A 16,366-nucleotide genomic window follows, 5' to 3' on the forward strand; every position below is an offset into this window, starting at 1 on the left:
TGGTTATGTTAACTTTTTAATCTACTTTCAAAACGATCATGCTACACATATATAAAGGACAGCTTTTGTAATGTAATAATAATGAAAGTCAACAGCTATGGTAAATAATGACTCATTTTCACTGCGGTATAAAAGTTGCTTTAAAGTTAAACGCTAAGCATCGCCTAAATGAAAAACAAGTAAGAAAATTAATTTCAGTTGAAACCGAATCTTTCATCCCCCTCAGCGATAACCCCCCAAAAAAAAAAAAAAAAAAACAAAATTCTCATCCTCTTTAATAGAGAGCGGACTTGGTTGATTTCTTCTATTTTCAAAATAATATTTTTTGTCGACGTTGTCGATGCGTCGTGGCCTTTGAAAAGTTTACGTCAATTCGAAATTCTTTTGCAAAATTTCAGGCGATATCTTCATTTTCATTAACGGGCAAACAGACAGGTGGACAGACGAAGAGGCGGACATGTTTACCATATGACCAAGAGTTTGTATACTTTATGGGGCTTGTGAAGCTTGTTCCTGCGACTTATAAAGGTATTGAACAAATTTATTAAATTTTGATGCACTATCGTATTGAGAAGACGTGATCAATATTTCCCGACTTTACACAAACTGCGTGCAAGCACTTCCAATGTATATGCCAAATTTGACGTTGATAGATTCTTTGTTGTGACCAGGAGCATGTTTGCAATAGGCATTGCACAGATGGACAGACGGATAGGTTTAAATCGATATAAAATTTGATTCTGATCAAGAATATATATATATATATATATATATATTATGGGGTCTCTGACGTTACATTTTGACATTTTGACCCTCATCCTTTAATGCTGGGTATAATAAAATAAGATCTATGTGGTGGAAATTTTCTACCGTTATTTTTTGTGCTTAAGCACTACTACTACGGACTCATTTTCATCATAAAACTTTAAAAATTCGAAAAATATGTACAGTTTGTGGAATTTTTGAAGCATACTTCTGGGCTTTGCAAATGTTTTCACCACCCCTTATCGGTCCGGTGATGGATATATATATACGTCTAGCTATATATTTCACATTTCGTGCGTAAATATTCCAATATATGTTTATGTAATGTAAGTTATGGAAAATATTTAGGATAAGTGAGAACAGCTGTAATGTTATATATAAAGTAAAAAATCTTTACCTTATGGTACAGGGTATATGAAGTTTGTGCGAACGTGTATAGCATACAACAGGGCTTAGAGTCATCTATAATTACACCAAAAATGATTCTGAATCTATTTCTATGCTTGGCTTTCCGTCTGTCCATTTAATATTTGTTCAAGTATTTTTGTATTGAACATAAACGTTGCAATTTTTACGTTAATTTTTAATGAAAGTTGGTCCACTAAAGTGCTTTGATCACTATTGAAAATGGTGCGACTCATTCCACTTTTTTGCCCTATCTCCAAAACTTTTCGACTAAACTAATAAATAGTATTTCGACATTCTTAATTTAGTATGAAAAATCTGGTTCGACCAGGGCAATTTCTTGAACCTCCCTCTTCTATAACCGTTGCTACGAAAATTGAATTTTTATGTGGTAAAAAGGTATGATTTTCAAAACTTCAAAAGTTCAAAATTGATTCATATATAGTGAATTGACAATGAAATCAACCTCACCGAATTTGGACCAAGTACGTCTATTTTTTGGGTATCACCGCCTATGAGAATTCTCAGGAAATGTCAATTCTTACCTGTCAAAAAAGCTTATTTGTCATTATTTCAATATTTTATGATGAAAATTGGCCCATAGTAGCGATTGAGCAAAATTTGGATCACATATGTATATTTTTTAAACTCTAAAACGATTATCATAAAAAACAAGTCCTTATATACAGAGAATATATAATTTCTACTTAAGTACAAAGTTAAGTTTCAAGTAAAGTAAGTTTGCTAAATTTGAACCGCATGATATGATCTTTTGAGCATCTTCCCATGTTCGGGCTGTATAGTGTGATAATTTTTGGTTTATTAATATCGAACGAAAAAAACGAATGTATAACCACTACTAGGAGACGAAATGTAGGTGTAGGGTATCTAATGCCAAACCTTGCCTGACTATATACTATTCTCACTTGTCTTTCATTTCATTTATGAGTAAGTAATGACTGAAAATTCGCAAAATGTTTACTTAATAAAGCTGATTTGCGTTCAGTTTACGCTTTATCGTGGGCGTGTTCTTTGATGGGTTCGACTTGCTTTCAGTACAATTTTGCGTGCGGAAACTTCCAATATTCCTGCCATATTTGAAATCGATATCTTGGTTTTTTCCAACACACGTAAAGACAGTCCCACCGAAAGGTAGACATGACGAGATCGATTTAGAATTTAATGCTGATCAAGAAAATTCTTTTAGGGTAATAATAATAAATAATAATGATAATAATGATAATAATTATAATTCGTATCCCATTCTTCGTATTGCGAAAATCTTTGATACTATATAATCTGCGAGATCATTTAACGCGTGGGTTACCTGTATTTGAGATTAGAAATTAATTAATGCTGTCATTATTGTCATATACACGATACATCCATATATGTATATATGTACAGCAACACGCTTTTTATTGACATCGATGTAAAAATACGCATATATATATATATATCGTTCGGTACGGATTACACTGATTCAGTTCGGTGTATGTTATTAAAATGCAGTTCCGTTACGTTTAATAGTCATAATAATATTTTTCATTAACCAAAAATGGTCACAAAATATAAAAACAAAAAAAAAACAAAAATATATATATATATATATATATATATAAAAATAATCAACAATAATTTATACAAATTTAATTGTTTTTAATTGAGTGTTACTTGAAGGTTATATACGTTATGGCGATTGTTAGTAAGCAAACATTTCAACACAAAACTTTCCAAATGGGATGAAAATTGCTAAATAAGAGTTTTGTTATAATTTTTTTTTTTAAATGCTTTTTTTTTTTTCTTTTTTTTTTTTTTCATTATTTTTATTATATTTATTTGTACTGCGCTAATTAATATAATCACAAAATGAACGGAGATTTCATGTAACATGTCATATCCAGGGCTTTAAGTTTAATTAAATAAATAAATATACATATGTGAAATCGTTATATGAATAGCATGGCGTATGAATTATTTGATAAATAAAAAATTTTAACTCAAGTGTATGGAAAAGTAAAAGGACGGTATTCGTTTTCTTACACAATCTACCAGTAATTAGCGATAACTGAACCTAAACTATATTTTACGGGTCTCAAGATCATCTCGTATAGGTATGCGGAGAAAATATCTTTAAAATCTTATTCACTGCTTTACATGCAACATTTTCCCGTCTAAAGGTCATCCTTTCAACATGCTGAACTTTCGATCTATGACTTGCATCGTCCATACATCGCAGCAGATAGAAATTTCATAAACTTACCCTTTAACCATATTATGCTCCATAGAGATAGTTTTACAATTTAATAAGTAAGGGATAAGTAATTACGAATATTTATTGCACTCTACATATGGCGGCCGTCTAACTTTTGAGCCTATCATCATTTTCTTACAAACAAACCACAAAAGGCGAAATTAAAATTTCATTAGTTATATGACTATAGACGAGATGTGTGGTTGATTCAGTTTTTCATCCAGATTTCCCAGCAATTATGTAATATGTAATAATTATGTAGCCATGTTCTGTCGACCAGTATGGCAAATAATTTGGTAAAAAATTTTTGCAAAATATTTCAAAATTTTGATGCAAAACGCGACCATCAAAAATGAAACAAAGTTGAACTAATTAAGTTACTTAAAAAAATCATCGATATGATGAAAAAGAATTATTCGTTAATTTGCGAATGCGTTAGAATTGCATTGCGTTCTCAATGAAATTAAAGCAAAAAACAACGTCGATCCGATAGAACGTTTTATGGGTACTAATACCATGAAAGATCATCAGATTAAATTTATCAATATCAGAGGGCGTAGAGCATTTCCAGTTTATGAAAATTCAAATGTTCACTGCATGTAGAAATGTTTGTCGTAAGTTGGTTTGTTTTTTTTTTTTTTTTTTTTTTTTTTACCCCTCACCGAAGGACGATTTGTTGTCATTTTTTCAAGCGACAGCTTGCAATGCCGAGAACTAAGCTTCAGAGATTCGACAAGGTATATATGTGTATTCTTAATTAGCATCAAATCATAAATCGACTTGAACATATGCATCTGTTGTTCTGTCCATCTGTCCGTCTAAGTAATGTCTGTTGTAAACATTTTCGTAGCCGGAACAAACATCATCTATCAACTTCAAATTTTTGCACACACATTGCAAGTGGTCGCGCGCGGGTTGCTATTGCAAATGGTGCAAATCAAAGGTCAAAGGATACGCTAACAAACAGTACAAAGTAAATTGAAAACAACTCTGCTTTTCAAGTCGGTTTTTCTATTCCCCGCTTTCTGCTCATAAACTATATCGGATAAATATAGAAAACTTTGGATGCATATTCTATGGGCGATGCTGTAGTACTTGTACAAAAATGGGAAAACTTGACCACGCCTAGCCAATATTATAGTGTATAAAAACTTAATTGTTTTTCGATGCCTTCATATAACGCAAACAAAAAGCAAACTTCGAAAACTGTATAAAAATGTATAAATTCTTGGCCAGTATCAAATTTGGAATGTCTTTTCGCTTATCCATCTGGCCATCTGCCCAATTGTATAATATCTGTCATAAATATTCTCCCGTTCGCAAAAGAAAGAAAAAAAAAAGAAAGATGATATCATCTATAAATTAGGGCAAGAGTTTACAAATGACAGAAGCAGATCAAAAAAACTCGTGTGCCTATATCGGCACACGTCCCAACAATCGAAACTGAGAAAACCCGTGCTTTTCATCTCTTTTACTTATTAACTTATAACTGCACGAAATTATTCGATAAGAATATTTAAAATCGGCCACGCCCACCCAATATTATTGAATATGCAAATTTATATTTTTCCTTTTTTTTCAATCTGTAATAACGTAACAGAGATGGGTATGAAAGATTAGGTCGCAACCGACTATAATATTCTCAGCTGCTTGCACTTATAATTTACTTAGATTTTTAAAATTTACGAAAACGAACAACATTGAGACACAAACGAATAAGTTTTCATTTTAATAAATAAACTTTGAGCGATTGGGTAAACACAACCAATTGTTTAACACCTACAAATTATGCGACCACATTATGCAATGCGATTTGTTGAAAGAAACAATTAGGAGTTATTCTAGTCTGGCTTTTAAATTATATCGCCAAATAATATATTTTATATGTATACAGAGATCTTTTCAAATAAGCTTTAATTTAAATGAAATAATAGGTGGAAGATAATTTTGAATCCAGTAATTTTTGTTTAATTATGTTTTCGGGCTTTGGGTCCATCAACCTCCAACATAAAAGTCATGTCAAACAAATCAACGACTCGGTGCTCAAAAACCAATCGATTAGCAATTACCTCGATTGATAAAGAATATATCTACTTTATAAGGTCTCTGAAGCTTGACTTTGAGTGTTACATATACATATTATGGAAAAATAGAAAATGAGTTTACCCAGCCTTATCTTAGAGTGGTGGGTATAAAAACGTGTAAGCAAATTATATTCGGATATGATTGAATCTTGTATACCCTCACCATTATATTATATTAATATCAAATATTTATTGGTCCACTTTCGGTAATGACGAGCAAAATAGCAATATTCTTGCTTTACACTGCGCTGTGGCCATACATTCTCGTCCATTAAGCTCATTTACGGTACCAACGTGCATCAAGTTCCACTACCCAAGCAATCTTTTCTATATCGCTAACCATCCAGTCTACCTTTTAAAAAGAAAAAAAGCCAATAATTTTGGCTCCTTACGCTCAACCTTCGAATATTTTTTTCTGTCGTCCAAACAAATTATTGTTATAATAATAATAATAATAATAATAATAATAATAATATTAGATATAATGATTATATTATTTCTGAAGATTTATTGGCAAAATTAATATACATTTTGGATTGGATTTTGCGTCTGTTACAATCCTTATATAGATTTTAATTTCTGATAGTTTCTGATCGTTTATTATTTAGAAATCCGATGAGAAGAATATATTCTGGATAAGAGATCCATCAACCTTTCATTTATTTCCATCAAAATATATTAAGTATAGTTCAGTTTTAACAAACGCGTATAAAAATTTAGGAATTTATGGACATGTGAATGCACACCGTAGTATATCGGTTACTAGCTAGTCTTGTTACTGCTACTTACGATAAACCTTTGTTATGTCAGGCAGAAACTCTTAAGCCTGGCTATCATTTGAATAAGAGATTATTTAGCTAAATGAAGAATATTAATAATCAAAGGGAGAATTGTTCACTTGTAAGATTTTCGTTTTTTTTTTTTTTTTTTTTTTTTTTTTTATAATCACTTGGATGCATGTGTCCGTAGCTCCGCTTGTCTTTCCGTTGGTCACAAAAATTATAGCAATTTCGATTTCAAATTTGATGAAAATATTGGAAATGAATCAGATCGGTGAAACAGCACACCCATAGTACAACGTAAACTGAGGACAACTCTGGTAAAAAAAAAAAAATATGCTTGTTACTCATTACATATTAAAACAACAAAAATCTGTACATTCTATAGGCTATGTTACAGTGCCTGAATAGCCAAGTTCTGGATAGATGAGATTTCTCACTTGTTAGTATTGTAAATGTATTGTAAAATGTCTTACAGCATTGTTCGGATGTTTCGGATATGAAACATTAAGGACTGCTAACTACGTAAGTATGATTGTTTCTTTATTACTAACACTATATTAATATAGATTTAATTTGTATGAAAGATTAATTTTTGCTTCTATAATCTATTTAGTAAAGGTTTGCTTTTTTCAGTTCTAGAAATTTCGATGTCAAAAAAGTGCCCCACGGTCTGGACAATCAATTGCGAATGAGTTCGTTGATATTCTTCAAAATATTAAAAGCGATCGGAATATTTCATCTTTTAACATCGCAACGGAAGTAAATATTTTTACAAAAAACTCTTTTAAATCGTTTAACTTAGCTTAAGATTCGACACAAAAAAAAAAAACGTCGATATTTGGATACCTCTTCAATTAACAGTGACAAATTTAACGAATTCATTTAAATTGATTTTACTTTCTCTAAGTAAAAACTAAAAAAAGTAAATGTCATACAGTTACAAATTTGGCTTAACGACGCAAAAAATACAAATAAAAATTTTAATTTCATTTACCCAATATATAATGGATTTTGCCATTTTCCCTTACATTCGGGAATTATTCGTCATTTGGTATTTAGTGTGTTATATATATTCATTCTTTTTCATTGACTTGGTCGCCTTTGCTCTTCCACCATCTCCTCTTCTATCATCATCTCTAGATGTATATATAGTGTTTTGGAAAATACGCGAACTTATTTAATTTTACAAGTTAGCCTAAAAGTAGATCGCCATAATATTTTTTTTTATTATCAAATTAAACAACGCCCTCGCTAAATTCCCTGTTGAAAGGCAAAGCACAGAGTCGCTTATAATATATATAAATGGTTAAAAGCCCAACTTAACAACTTAAATGTTAATGCCAATCAGCTATGTTAAATGCCGAAAATAACGAACCAACATTAGAATTAACATTAGCTAACGGACCAAATTAACAAAAGCCGTCGGCAAAACAAAAACTTAACATTATCTAACGGACCAACTCTGTAAAATAACATTATTTAACGGACCAACTCTGTAAAATAACATTATCTAACGGACCAACTCTGTAAAATATCATTATCTAACGGACCAACTTAACAAAAGCCGTCGGCAAAAGACACGCAACTTAAAATCAGCTCTCAGGTAGAGGTAGCTCATAATAAGTGCAGTTTTCAAGACTTTTTTCTTATATATAAACTTGTGATGTGCTTAAATCGTTGTTTGTCAAAATATTGACGCAACAACGCTCATAATAATGAAAAGATTCCCCAACAAAGACATAACCAGCCATAATTTATTTGTAGTAAGAAAGTAGAATTATCACTGCACAAAACTTATTAGTTACATTCAGGCTTGGCAACATTTTTGCAAGCGTACCAACTTTCCTAATATCTAATTATATCTTAAGAGATTATTATTGATTCCCACAAACTTAGTTATTTAAAGAAAAAAATGTTACTTTGAGTATTTACATTGAAAATATTACAAAACGCATATTGTGCTTTGCGGAATCTATCTATTTAGCTTAAGAAATTTAGAAAATTGTTACTGTATGTTATACTTAACGAAGTAGTGCGATTACTGTAGGAACCATAGAGCATATAGCGTGGCAATTTGATTTTCCGAAATTTCACAGATATGAGAGATTGTACTTAATTGTATTGTTCTGTATTGTCAGATCAATATTGAATTTGCATATAAAACTTACATTGAATTATTTTTTCTTATGTTATAGTCATATATGATGATATTAATATAATAGTAAGAATTGAAATATAGTATTATAATACCATATGAACAGAAAATATATGATTCATTTCGGGATTACGTATCTACATATAATTGATAATATAGAAATCTGAACATATATAGCATATATAATGTAATTGTGCAGAGGATTCAAATTATCCTTTACTGACGTGACGCCTTAAACTTCATTTGAGCGCCTTGCGCGGATCAAATAAATGAACGAACAAGAAGCATTTTAAAAGAAAGATTGAAGTTTCTATTGAATGGAAAAAGAGTCCGTTCCTTTTTTGTTGAAATGATGAAACTTGCAAACACTTGCACTGCTGTGCGGGTAATCACGTATGAAAAATTTAACTTTCGCTTTTGCATTCAACGATTTGGCAAAAGTGATACTTAGCTTTCAACTACGTGTGGTTAACACCTAGATAGTCTCTATATCTACTAATTGTATCAATTATGTGCATATCGTAACGACATTTTAGTTTATTTGCTCTTTGCTATTCACTTTTCTAAAATTTAAAAATAATGCAAAATTCGCTGCACAAAATACGATACTGGTTTAATTGAAGAGGAAAAAAAATGCTCCTAAAATTAATTTGAAATTTATATTAATTTTCTAAAAGTAGAATGCAAGAATTTCACTCAATAACTAAGCGAATCTTTTTCAATATATCAACTGTAAATGCGGAATACCAATCCCAGTGAATGTTTATAACCATTAAAAATATTTTTAACCCTATAATAGGGTAATTGCAAGAGTATTGGCAATACTTCAATAATAAGATTTATTCCAATAAATATAAAAGGACCGCATTGCTTGAAAAATTTGATAATACAAATCTGAACTGTCCAAGAAGTTGGAATAGGCTTGCTTTTGTTTTAAAGGAAAAATAAAAATTTTAATTATGAGTATCGAAGAGGTTTGTTTGTGGCGATAATTATTCTATATGTCATATAAGAATTATTATTGTTTACAGTTAAGAAAAGATTCAGAGGAATTAACGAAATTCATCGGTGAAGCCACGCGAAAACGTGTCAAAGATGCTTTAGTTGGGGCTAAAGCGGAAATCGATAGGGAGGTAGTTAATTTGGAAATGAAAGCTAAGCATGCCGAAGAGCGAAAGCATGTTCAAGCCAAAAGGTAAATATAGACGAATTTCTAGTACATTCTATAAGACGTCATTTGTATTGATTAACTAGCATTTATGCTGTTGTTGGTGTTGTTACATTTGCTTTATTATTTGTATATATAGATATATCACCGAACTTACTGAATATGCTTGGGATCAAAGTGATAAATTTGTGAAATTATTTGTTTCATTGGACGGTGTCCAAAATCTTGATGAATCAGCTGTAGTTGTTAAATTCACCGAAAGATCAATGAATTTGCATGTAAACAATTTAAATGATAAAGATTATGGTTTAATTGTAAACAATTTGCTTGAACCTATTGATGTTGTAAAAAGCTATAGAAAAATCAAAAATGGCTTAGTAGCGATTTACTTAAAGAAAGCCGAAGATGGAAAGACTTGGCCAAGTCTCACGACAATACAAAAACGCCTTAAGGATATGCAAAATCAGGATTTGATGCCAGATAAGGAAGATCCTCAGGATGCTCTTTTCAAAATCATGAAGAAATTGTATGTGCAAGGAGATTCAAAAACTAAACAAATGATTGCAAAAACTTGGACTGAATGTCAAGAGAAGAAAATGGAAGCTTAAACTTAATTGATTAAAAGTAAAATTCGAGCAGCAAACAGTACAACAAAGAGTTATAAATAGATTTACTGTAATTGATTGAATTCGCTGCCAAATTTGTAATTTCGTAGTGTTGAACAATTATTTGATTATTCTATAGTGTCTTTAATAATTTCCATCACTGTGTATCTCTATATTAACGTCATTGAAGTTTTAGTTAATAAAAACTATTTCTACATACATATTTGAACGCATTTTAAAATCAAATTAACGGGGCATCGCAATAGTTTTTAATTGTTAAGCAAAGCAACTAAGGTAAGCAAATATTGCAATGGGAAATCATGAAGTGCGATGGGAAAACACATTTATCCGGGTTATCTTTAAGGCAATGAGCCGAGTGTACTCAGTTCTTGGACGTTTTTGAAGTTTTACATCAAGTCTTTTAAAATATTAAATCGATCATACTTCGAACTAAGGGGCTGTACGGCTTGTTCCAACTTTCTTTCTAATAACGGACACTTATTCCTCATATAATTCAATACATTTTATGACTAATATCGTATAAGTTTAAATAACTTTTTATCAATATACCAATGGTAGATAAATGCAAATTTCTCGAGTCAAATCCATGCATTAAATATACTGTCCGAGATTGCCTTCTAGTTGACTATTACTAAAGATTGGCGTTCAACTGGCCGCCAGTTACTTCGTATGTATTGTTCAGAAAAAAAATTAAATAAATATTTTTGAGGTAATGCGATGTTTAGGAAGATTGTTATGAATTGATGGCAATAAATGATATTTAGAACCTCTTTTTACTTGAATAGATCAGAAAAATATGATGATGCAATCACGTGCTAGCAAATCATGCTATCGAATCTTTTTGCATATTGGGAAAACTTTTTTCCCATCATTGACTAATAACCCTTCCTCTAAGTAATGTCAATAAGGTGGATGAAAACTTATTTTTCAATAGATTCTTTTATGCTTTTTCTTGATTGAGCTTAGGGCAATAAAAAAAAAAAAAATTTTTTTTATAAAAAGTCCTACTCGAGGTCTTTTCAATTCGTAAAACAATCGATTCCCTGCTTATTTTCATAGATAGAATCAGGAACAAACGTTCAAAAATTCTTAAGTCCTTATAATTTGATTTATATATATACATATATAAATGCGATTTTTTTTATATTATATATGTCTACATAATTAATCAATTTTTTTGCTTTATTTCGTTTCCAGTATTATTTATTTAACTTATTTATAATAAGGAAAGTAATTAATTCAACTAATGAAATATTACATGTTGCTTTAATTGTTTACAATCGACAATCTATATAGATTACGGATATTTCACATTCCATTAGATATTTGTAACACTTGAATTGAAAGGGAAAAAATCCAAATTGAAGATTATTTTCCTTGTGAATGATTTTTTTATTATTATTAATTTCCAAAATTATTATTATTGTTAATATTATTATTAATTTAGTTTGATTTGATAAATTCGAAGAGTAAAGTAAAGTCTTAAAGCACTAGCATCATATTGGACTGTCGGCTTTATTGAAAACTCTATTGCACTTAAGATTTGCACTCACGACCATTGATTTGTTAGTAGAGTCTCTTTGCACACAAACCCACTAGGCTGCAGCCACCTTCCCTTTCCTTACCTCTTCTTCTGTTTAAATGGCGCCACGTTACACGAATGAGTGTGAGTGTTTGGGCTTTTAAATATATATGTATATAATATAAAGGATGACCAATAATTACGAAAGATTTGAGTTTGCCGCCATTTGTGCCGTGCACCAAGCGCTGGTAACCCAAAAAAAAAAACACACAGTTTGGCAGTTTAGAGTTAGTAAAAATGGAGCATTGCACGAGACAGAAACGAATCTTCATTGTTGAACAAGATGCCGCATGGAAGACATCCCGTGCAACAATTCAATTGTTGGATGAAACATTTCCTGGTCATGTACTCTCCCGTTTCATTGCCCCCAATTGACTTTTTAGATCATGGTTTTGGATCACTGGATTCCTTTTTGCAAGCTTATTTGAAGTTAAAGGTCTAAGGACCAGATTCAACGATGCTTCAAAGCCGTGGAGGCCATTTATCCGACATACTCTTTCACACATAATCCAATCATATGTACATTTTGATTCAATTAAAAGAACGTAATTGAAAAAACAACAAAAAAAAAAAAAAACTGTTTTTACCCTACACCATATGCGGTGCAGAGTATATTAAGTTGTACGGATGTGTGTAACACCATTAGGATTGTTCCAATTTTTATTATACCGATCTAAGATTATCTGTCCGTCTTACGCCTGTCTAGTCATTTTTTGTGAACACAACCGACGAACGCTATTGAGAATGGTTCAGATCGGCTCACTTTTTCGATCATTCCCTATTGTGAAATCGCATTATATGGAAAAATATCAAATAAAAAAAAGAGTCGTTGAATAAAACTTTGCTAAAACGTTGCTAAAACTTTGGATCGGTTGGATCAATTTTCGCAACGCTCCTACGAAAACTGAATCATTATATGTTACGAAGGTCTAATTTTCAATATCTCATGGTGAAAATTGACTGATAACAGTAAATTAGCAAAACAATTAACGTTACCAAATTTTTATCACGTACGTCTAGTTTTTTGGGTATAACTGAATATAAAAATTCTCAGGATATATAAACTTTTACATGGCAAAAAGGCGTATTTGTTGTTGTTTATTACGAAAAGTTGTTCATGATAGTAATTTGAAATAAAAATTAATTGTACCAAATTTGAACCACATGGACTATCCATGCACCATCCATTCCATCTAAGATTTCCCACGAATAGTAAGCCCTTTAGTAAAAGCTTCCTTTTTTTTTGTTGATATTTTGTGATGATAAATAGTCCGTAGTAGCAATTGAGCAAAAAAACATTAACGATACGGAATATGAATCAGACAGATCTATTTTATAGACTTCAACATATATATATATATATATATATATATATATATCATGAGAGACCAGCCCTTATATGAAAAGAAAGTTGATTTTCTAGTCTTTTTTATAAAGGAAAGTGAAAAATGATTAAATTTTTAAGAAGTAAATGAACTTTGTAAGTTTGAAGTTTCGATGGCTTCATCTGATGTTTCCGACAGCCTTGAATATGCACGCTTTCGTGTCTTTGCATGAAAATAGTATGTAATTTTTGGTGTCTTATTATCAAAATGAACGAATAATTGTACTGGGCGGAGTGACATAGGATATATTTAATAGACGTTCTTGCCCGACTATAATATTTTTATTTGTCTCTATTTAGTTATTAATCTTGCGAAAATTTTGAAACACCCTACACATACATATATATATATATATATATATATTTGCTTGATCACTTCAACTGGTCTTAGCCTGAATTGAGCTGAGTCTCTTTTAACTTTGGACAAGAATAAGATTTATAATCGGATATCATATGAAAAATTCTCAAACGTAAACAAATCATTTATTGATATTCAATGAATTCATAGATAAATCCATGTTTTATATTCTCACGTGAACTTTGCATAAAAGCTGATAATGAAACGATTTGTCGCACCATTGAAAGAATGGCACGGAATAAAAGATAAACAAAAGAAATACATCACTTGTTCATTCGTTGTGTGCGCGTCACAGGCGTTTTCAACAAACAAAACAAAGGTAAATACACAAAAAGAAAAAAAAAGAAAAGTTTTTATAAACAATACATTAATCAAGTTAATGAATGCAATTCATATTTATAGGTGTATGTGTGTGTCTTTATTCATTGCAATTTGCAGTACATTTTTATTGTTGATGAATATGATGAATTCATTCATCTCTTTTCCTTATCCTTATTTATTTGCATATGTTTTTTTTTTCTTTGCATTTTTTTTTTATTTTTATTAATAATTTTTTGTTTTTCTTACTATATATATTTTTTTTACATATACATACTACGGAATGGTATTTTAACTCTAATGTATTAATACATTTCCAGGTTCACATTATAACTTGCTTTCTTTTAATTTTTTGTTTTGTTTATTATTTATATTTATACATATATATATATATATATATATATATATATATATATAATTTCATTGTTTTTAATGCAGTACATTTTTTGTGGTTAATTTCTTTTTTTTACTTATTAATATTAATTAATTAATAATATTATTAAATTTTTTTTTTTTAATATTTTTTGTTATTTACTCAAATTATAATTTTCTCTTAACAAGCAAAAATATATATTAGTTTTTATTTATTTATATATTTATTTATTTATTTATTAATTTTCATTAATCATATAAGTCTAGGCATGTATGTTATGTATCTATCTATCTATCTATCTATCTATCTATCTATCTATCTATCTATCTGTATACCTATATACGGATGCTTGAATATGTATATATAGATGTGTGTGTGTGCGAAAATTGATTTTCTTATTTGCTTGTATACATATTTGCATTCTAAAAGGCTTCTCACGTTTCTTCTAAATCTTTTGTTTCATTTTATTTGTTTGTTTTTTTTTTTTGCTTTTTTTTTTTTGTTTTTAAATAATTCTTTTTGTTTGTTTAATTTTCTATAAATATTTTTTTTATTTTATAATTTGTCTTCTAATACTAATGTAGGCACAACTATTTTTTTATTTAAATAAAATATTTATGATTTACTTTAACTCAATTACATATCAACTCTTAGAAAAAAGAAAAATATATGTATATAAACGTGCATTAACCCAAGACACTACATAAAACATAATTTTTATGATTTAACTTTTCTTTTTTCTTTCTTTTTTTTTTTTGTTTTTTTTTTTTTTTTGTGGTTTACGAATTTTAGCTTATCTTGTGTATTGTGGCTTTTCAGACTTTGTTCAGAAAATGTAGTAATGCTCGTTTCTATCACATTTTCCCCGCTTTTGCCGAGTTCACGAAATATGTAAAGAACAAGCAGACAGACAGACATCACGATCGATTCTGATCTCAAGGATATACAAATTGTTTAGCTAACATCTGATGAGTATGGCTTAGTGCTATAATCGAAATTTTCGTTTTAATATTATCTTATATTTCCTTAAAAATTTGTTGTTGTTTATTTTTTTTTTTTTCAGATAGAAGTGATCAAGCAACGATAGAGAGTAAAACAACTAAGAAAATTATATTGAGTTGTGAACGAATCTTTTATACCCATCACAGACTAAAAAAAAAAGTGAGGGAAAAAACTAAATTTTTATATATTTTTGATTTGTTATTGGACGGACGAACAGATGAACATGTTTAGGATTTTTGAAGCTTACTGATACTACAGTACCACCTATAGAATATACGTTCAAATTTTTATACATTTGTCTGCTATTGTGTATGATTAACGAGCAAAAAACCGAAATGTCCTTAGTTTTTGCATTAGTATAGCCGTGTTTTTTTTTGACCAAATTGAACCATTTTCGATACCAATCTGCTTATAAAAACTTCCAATATTTTTTTGGCCAAATTTGATTTCAATAGCGCGTTGTTTTTGTGGGTGGAGGAATGTCTACAAGAGACATCACCCAAACGGATAGATGGACAGACAGAATATATACAAATTGTAGCTGAAGTTTACTTCCGGGCGTTGCAATCGTTTTGAAAAAATGAGTAAATGCCTCATCCGTCAATGATGGGTACAAAAATAAAATATTACAAAACTTGATTGCGTCTAAAGGGAGTTTTCAATGTTTCCTCGATTGTGGCCGCTTCAGAATATTTTTAATGATACGCTTAAGTAATACAGTGCATAGAACAAAGTTATTTACATGTATGTAATTAAAAAATAAATTGTAGTAATAATCAAAATTTGGATTATTAGGAAATTTTTCTCTCTTTCTCTCTCTCTCTCTCTCTCTCTCTCTCTCTTTTCCTTTCTTCCTCTCTCTCTCTCTCTCTATATATATATATATCGATCTCTCTCTCACTCATACGCTACTAGCGATCATCATCATCATCATCATCATCATCATCATCATCATCGGTATTATAATTATGTTAAAGAAAAAGTAATACAAAACAATTTTTCCTGAGGATAGGATGAGAAAAACTTTTGATCGACATTATTCTCCTATAATTTTTTCTTTTTTTCATTTCTACTTTGAATTGCAATTATTATTATTATAATTTTTTTTTT

At 30.0% G+C, this 16,366-nt stretch overlaps 1 protein-coding gene across 1 annotated transcript; it reads left to right on the top strand.

The window, feature by feature from the left end:
- Nucleotides 1–9,272: 9,272 nt before the first annotated feature.
- On the top strand, nucleotides 9,273–10,441 carry LOC119640758 (calcyclin-binding protein). Its single transcript, XM_038038983.1, has 3 exons — nucleotides 9,273–9,419; nucleotides 9,477–9,640; nucleotides 9,753–10,441. The coding sequence occupies exons 1-3, from the start codon at nucleotides 9,405–9,407 to the stop codon at nucleotides 10,219–10,221; spliced, it is 648 nt and encodes a 215-aa protein (XP_037894911.1). The 5' UTR covers nucleotides 9,273–9,404; the 3' UTR covers nucleotides 10,222–10,441.
- Nucleotides 10,442–16,366: the final 5,925 nt, after the last annotated feature.

This window comes from Glossina fuscipes, unplaced genomic scaffold (genome assembly GCF_014805625.2).
Source record: "Glossina fuscipes isolate IAEA_lab_2018 unplaced genomic scaffold, Yale_Gfus_2 0, whole genome shotgun sequence".
Classification (NCBI taxonomy): domain Eukaryota; kingdom Metazoa; phylum Arthropoda; class Insecta; order Diptera; family Glossinidae; genus Glossina; species Glossina fuscipes.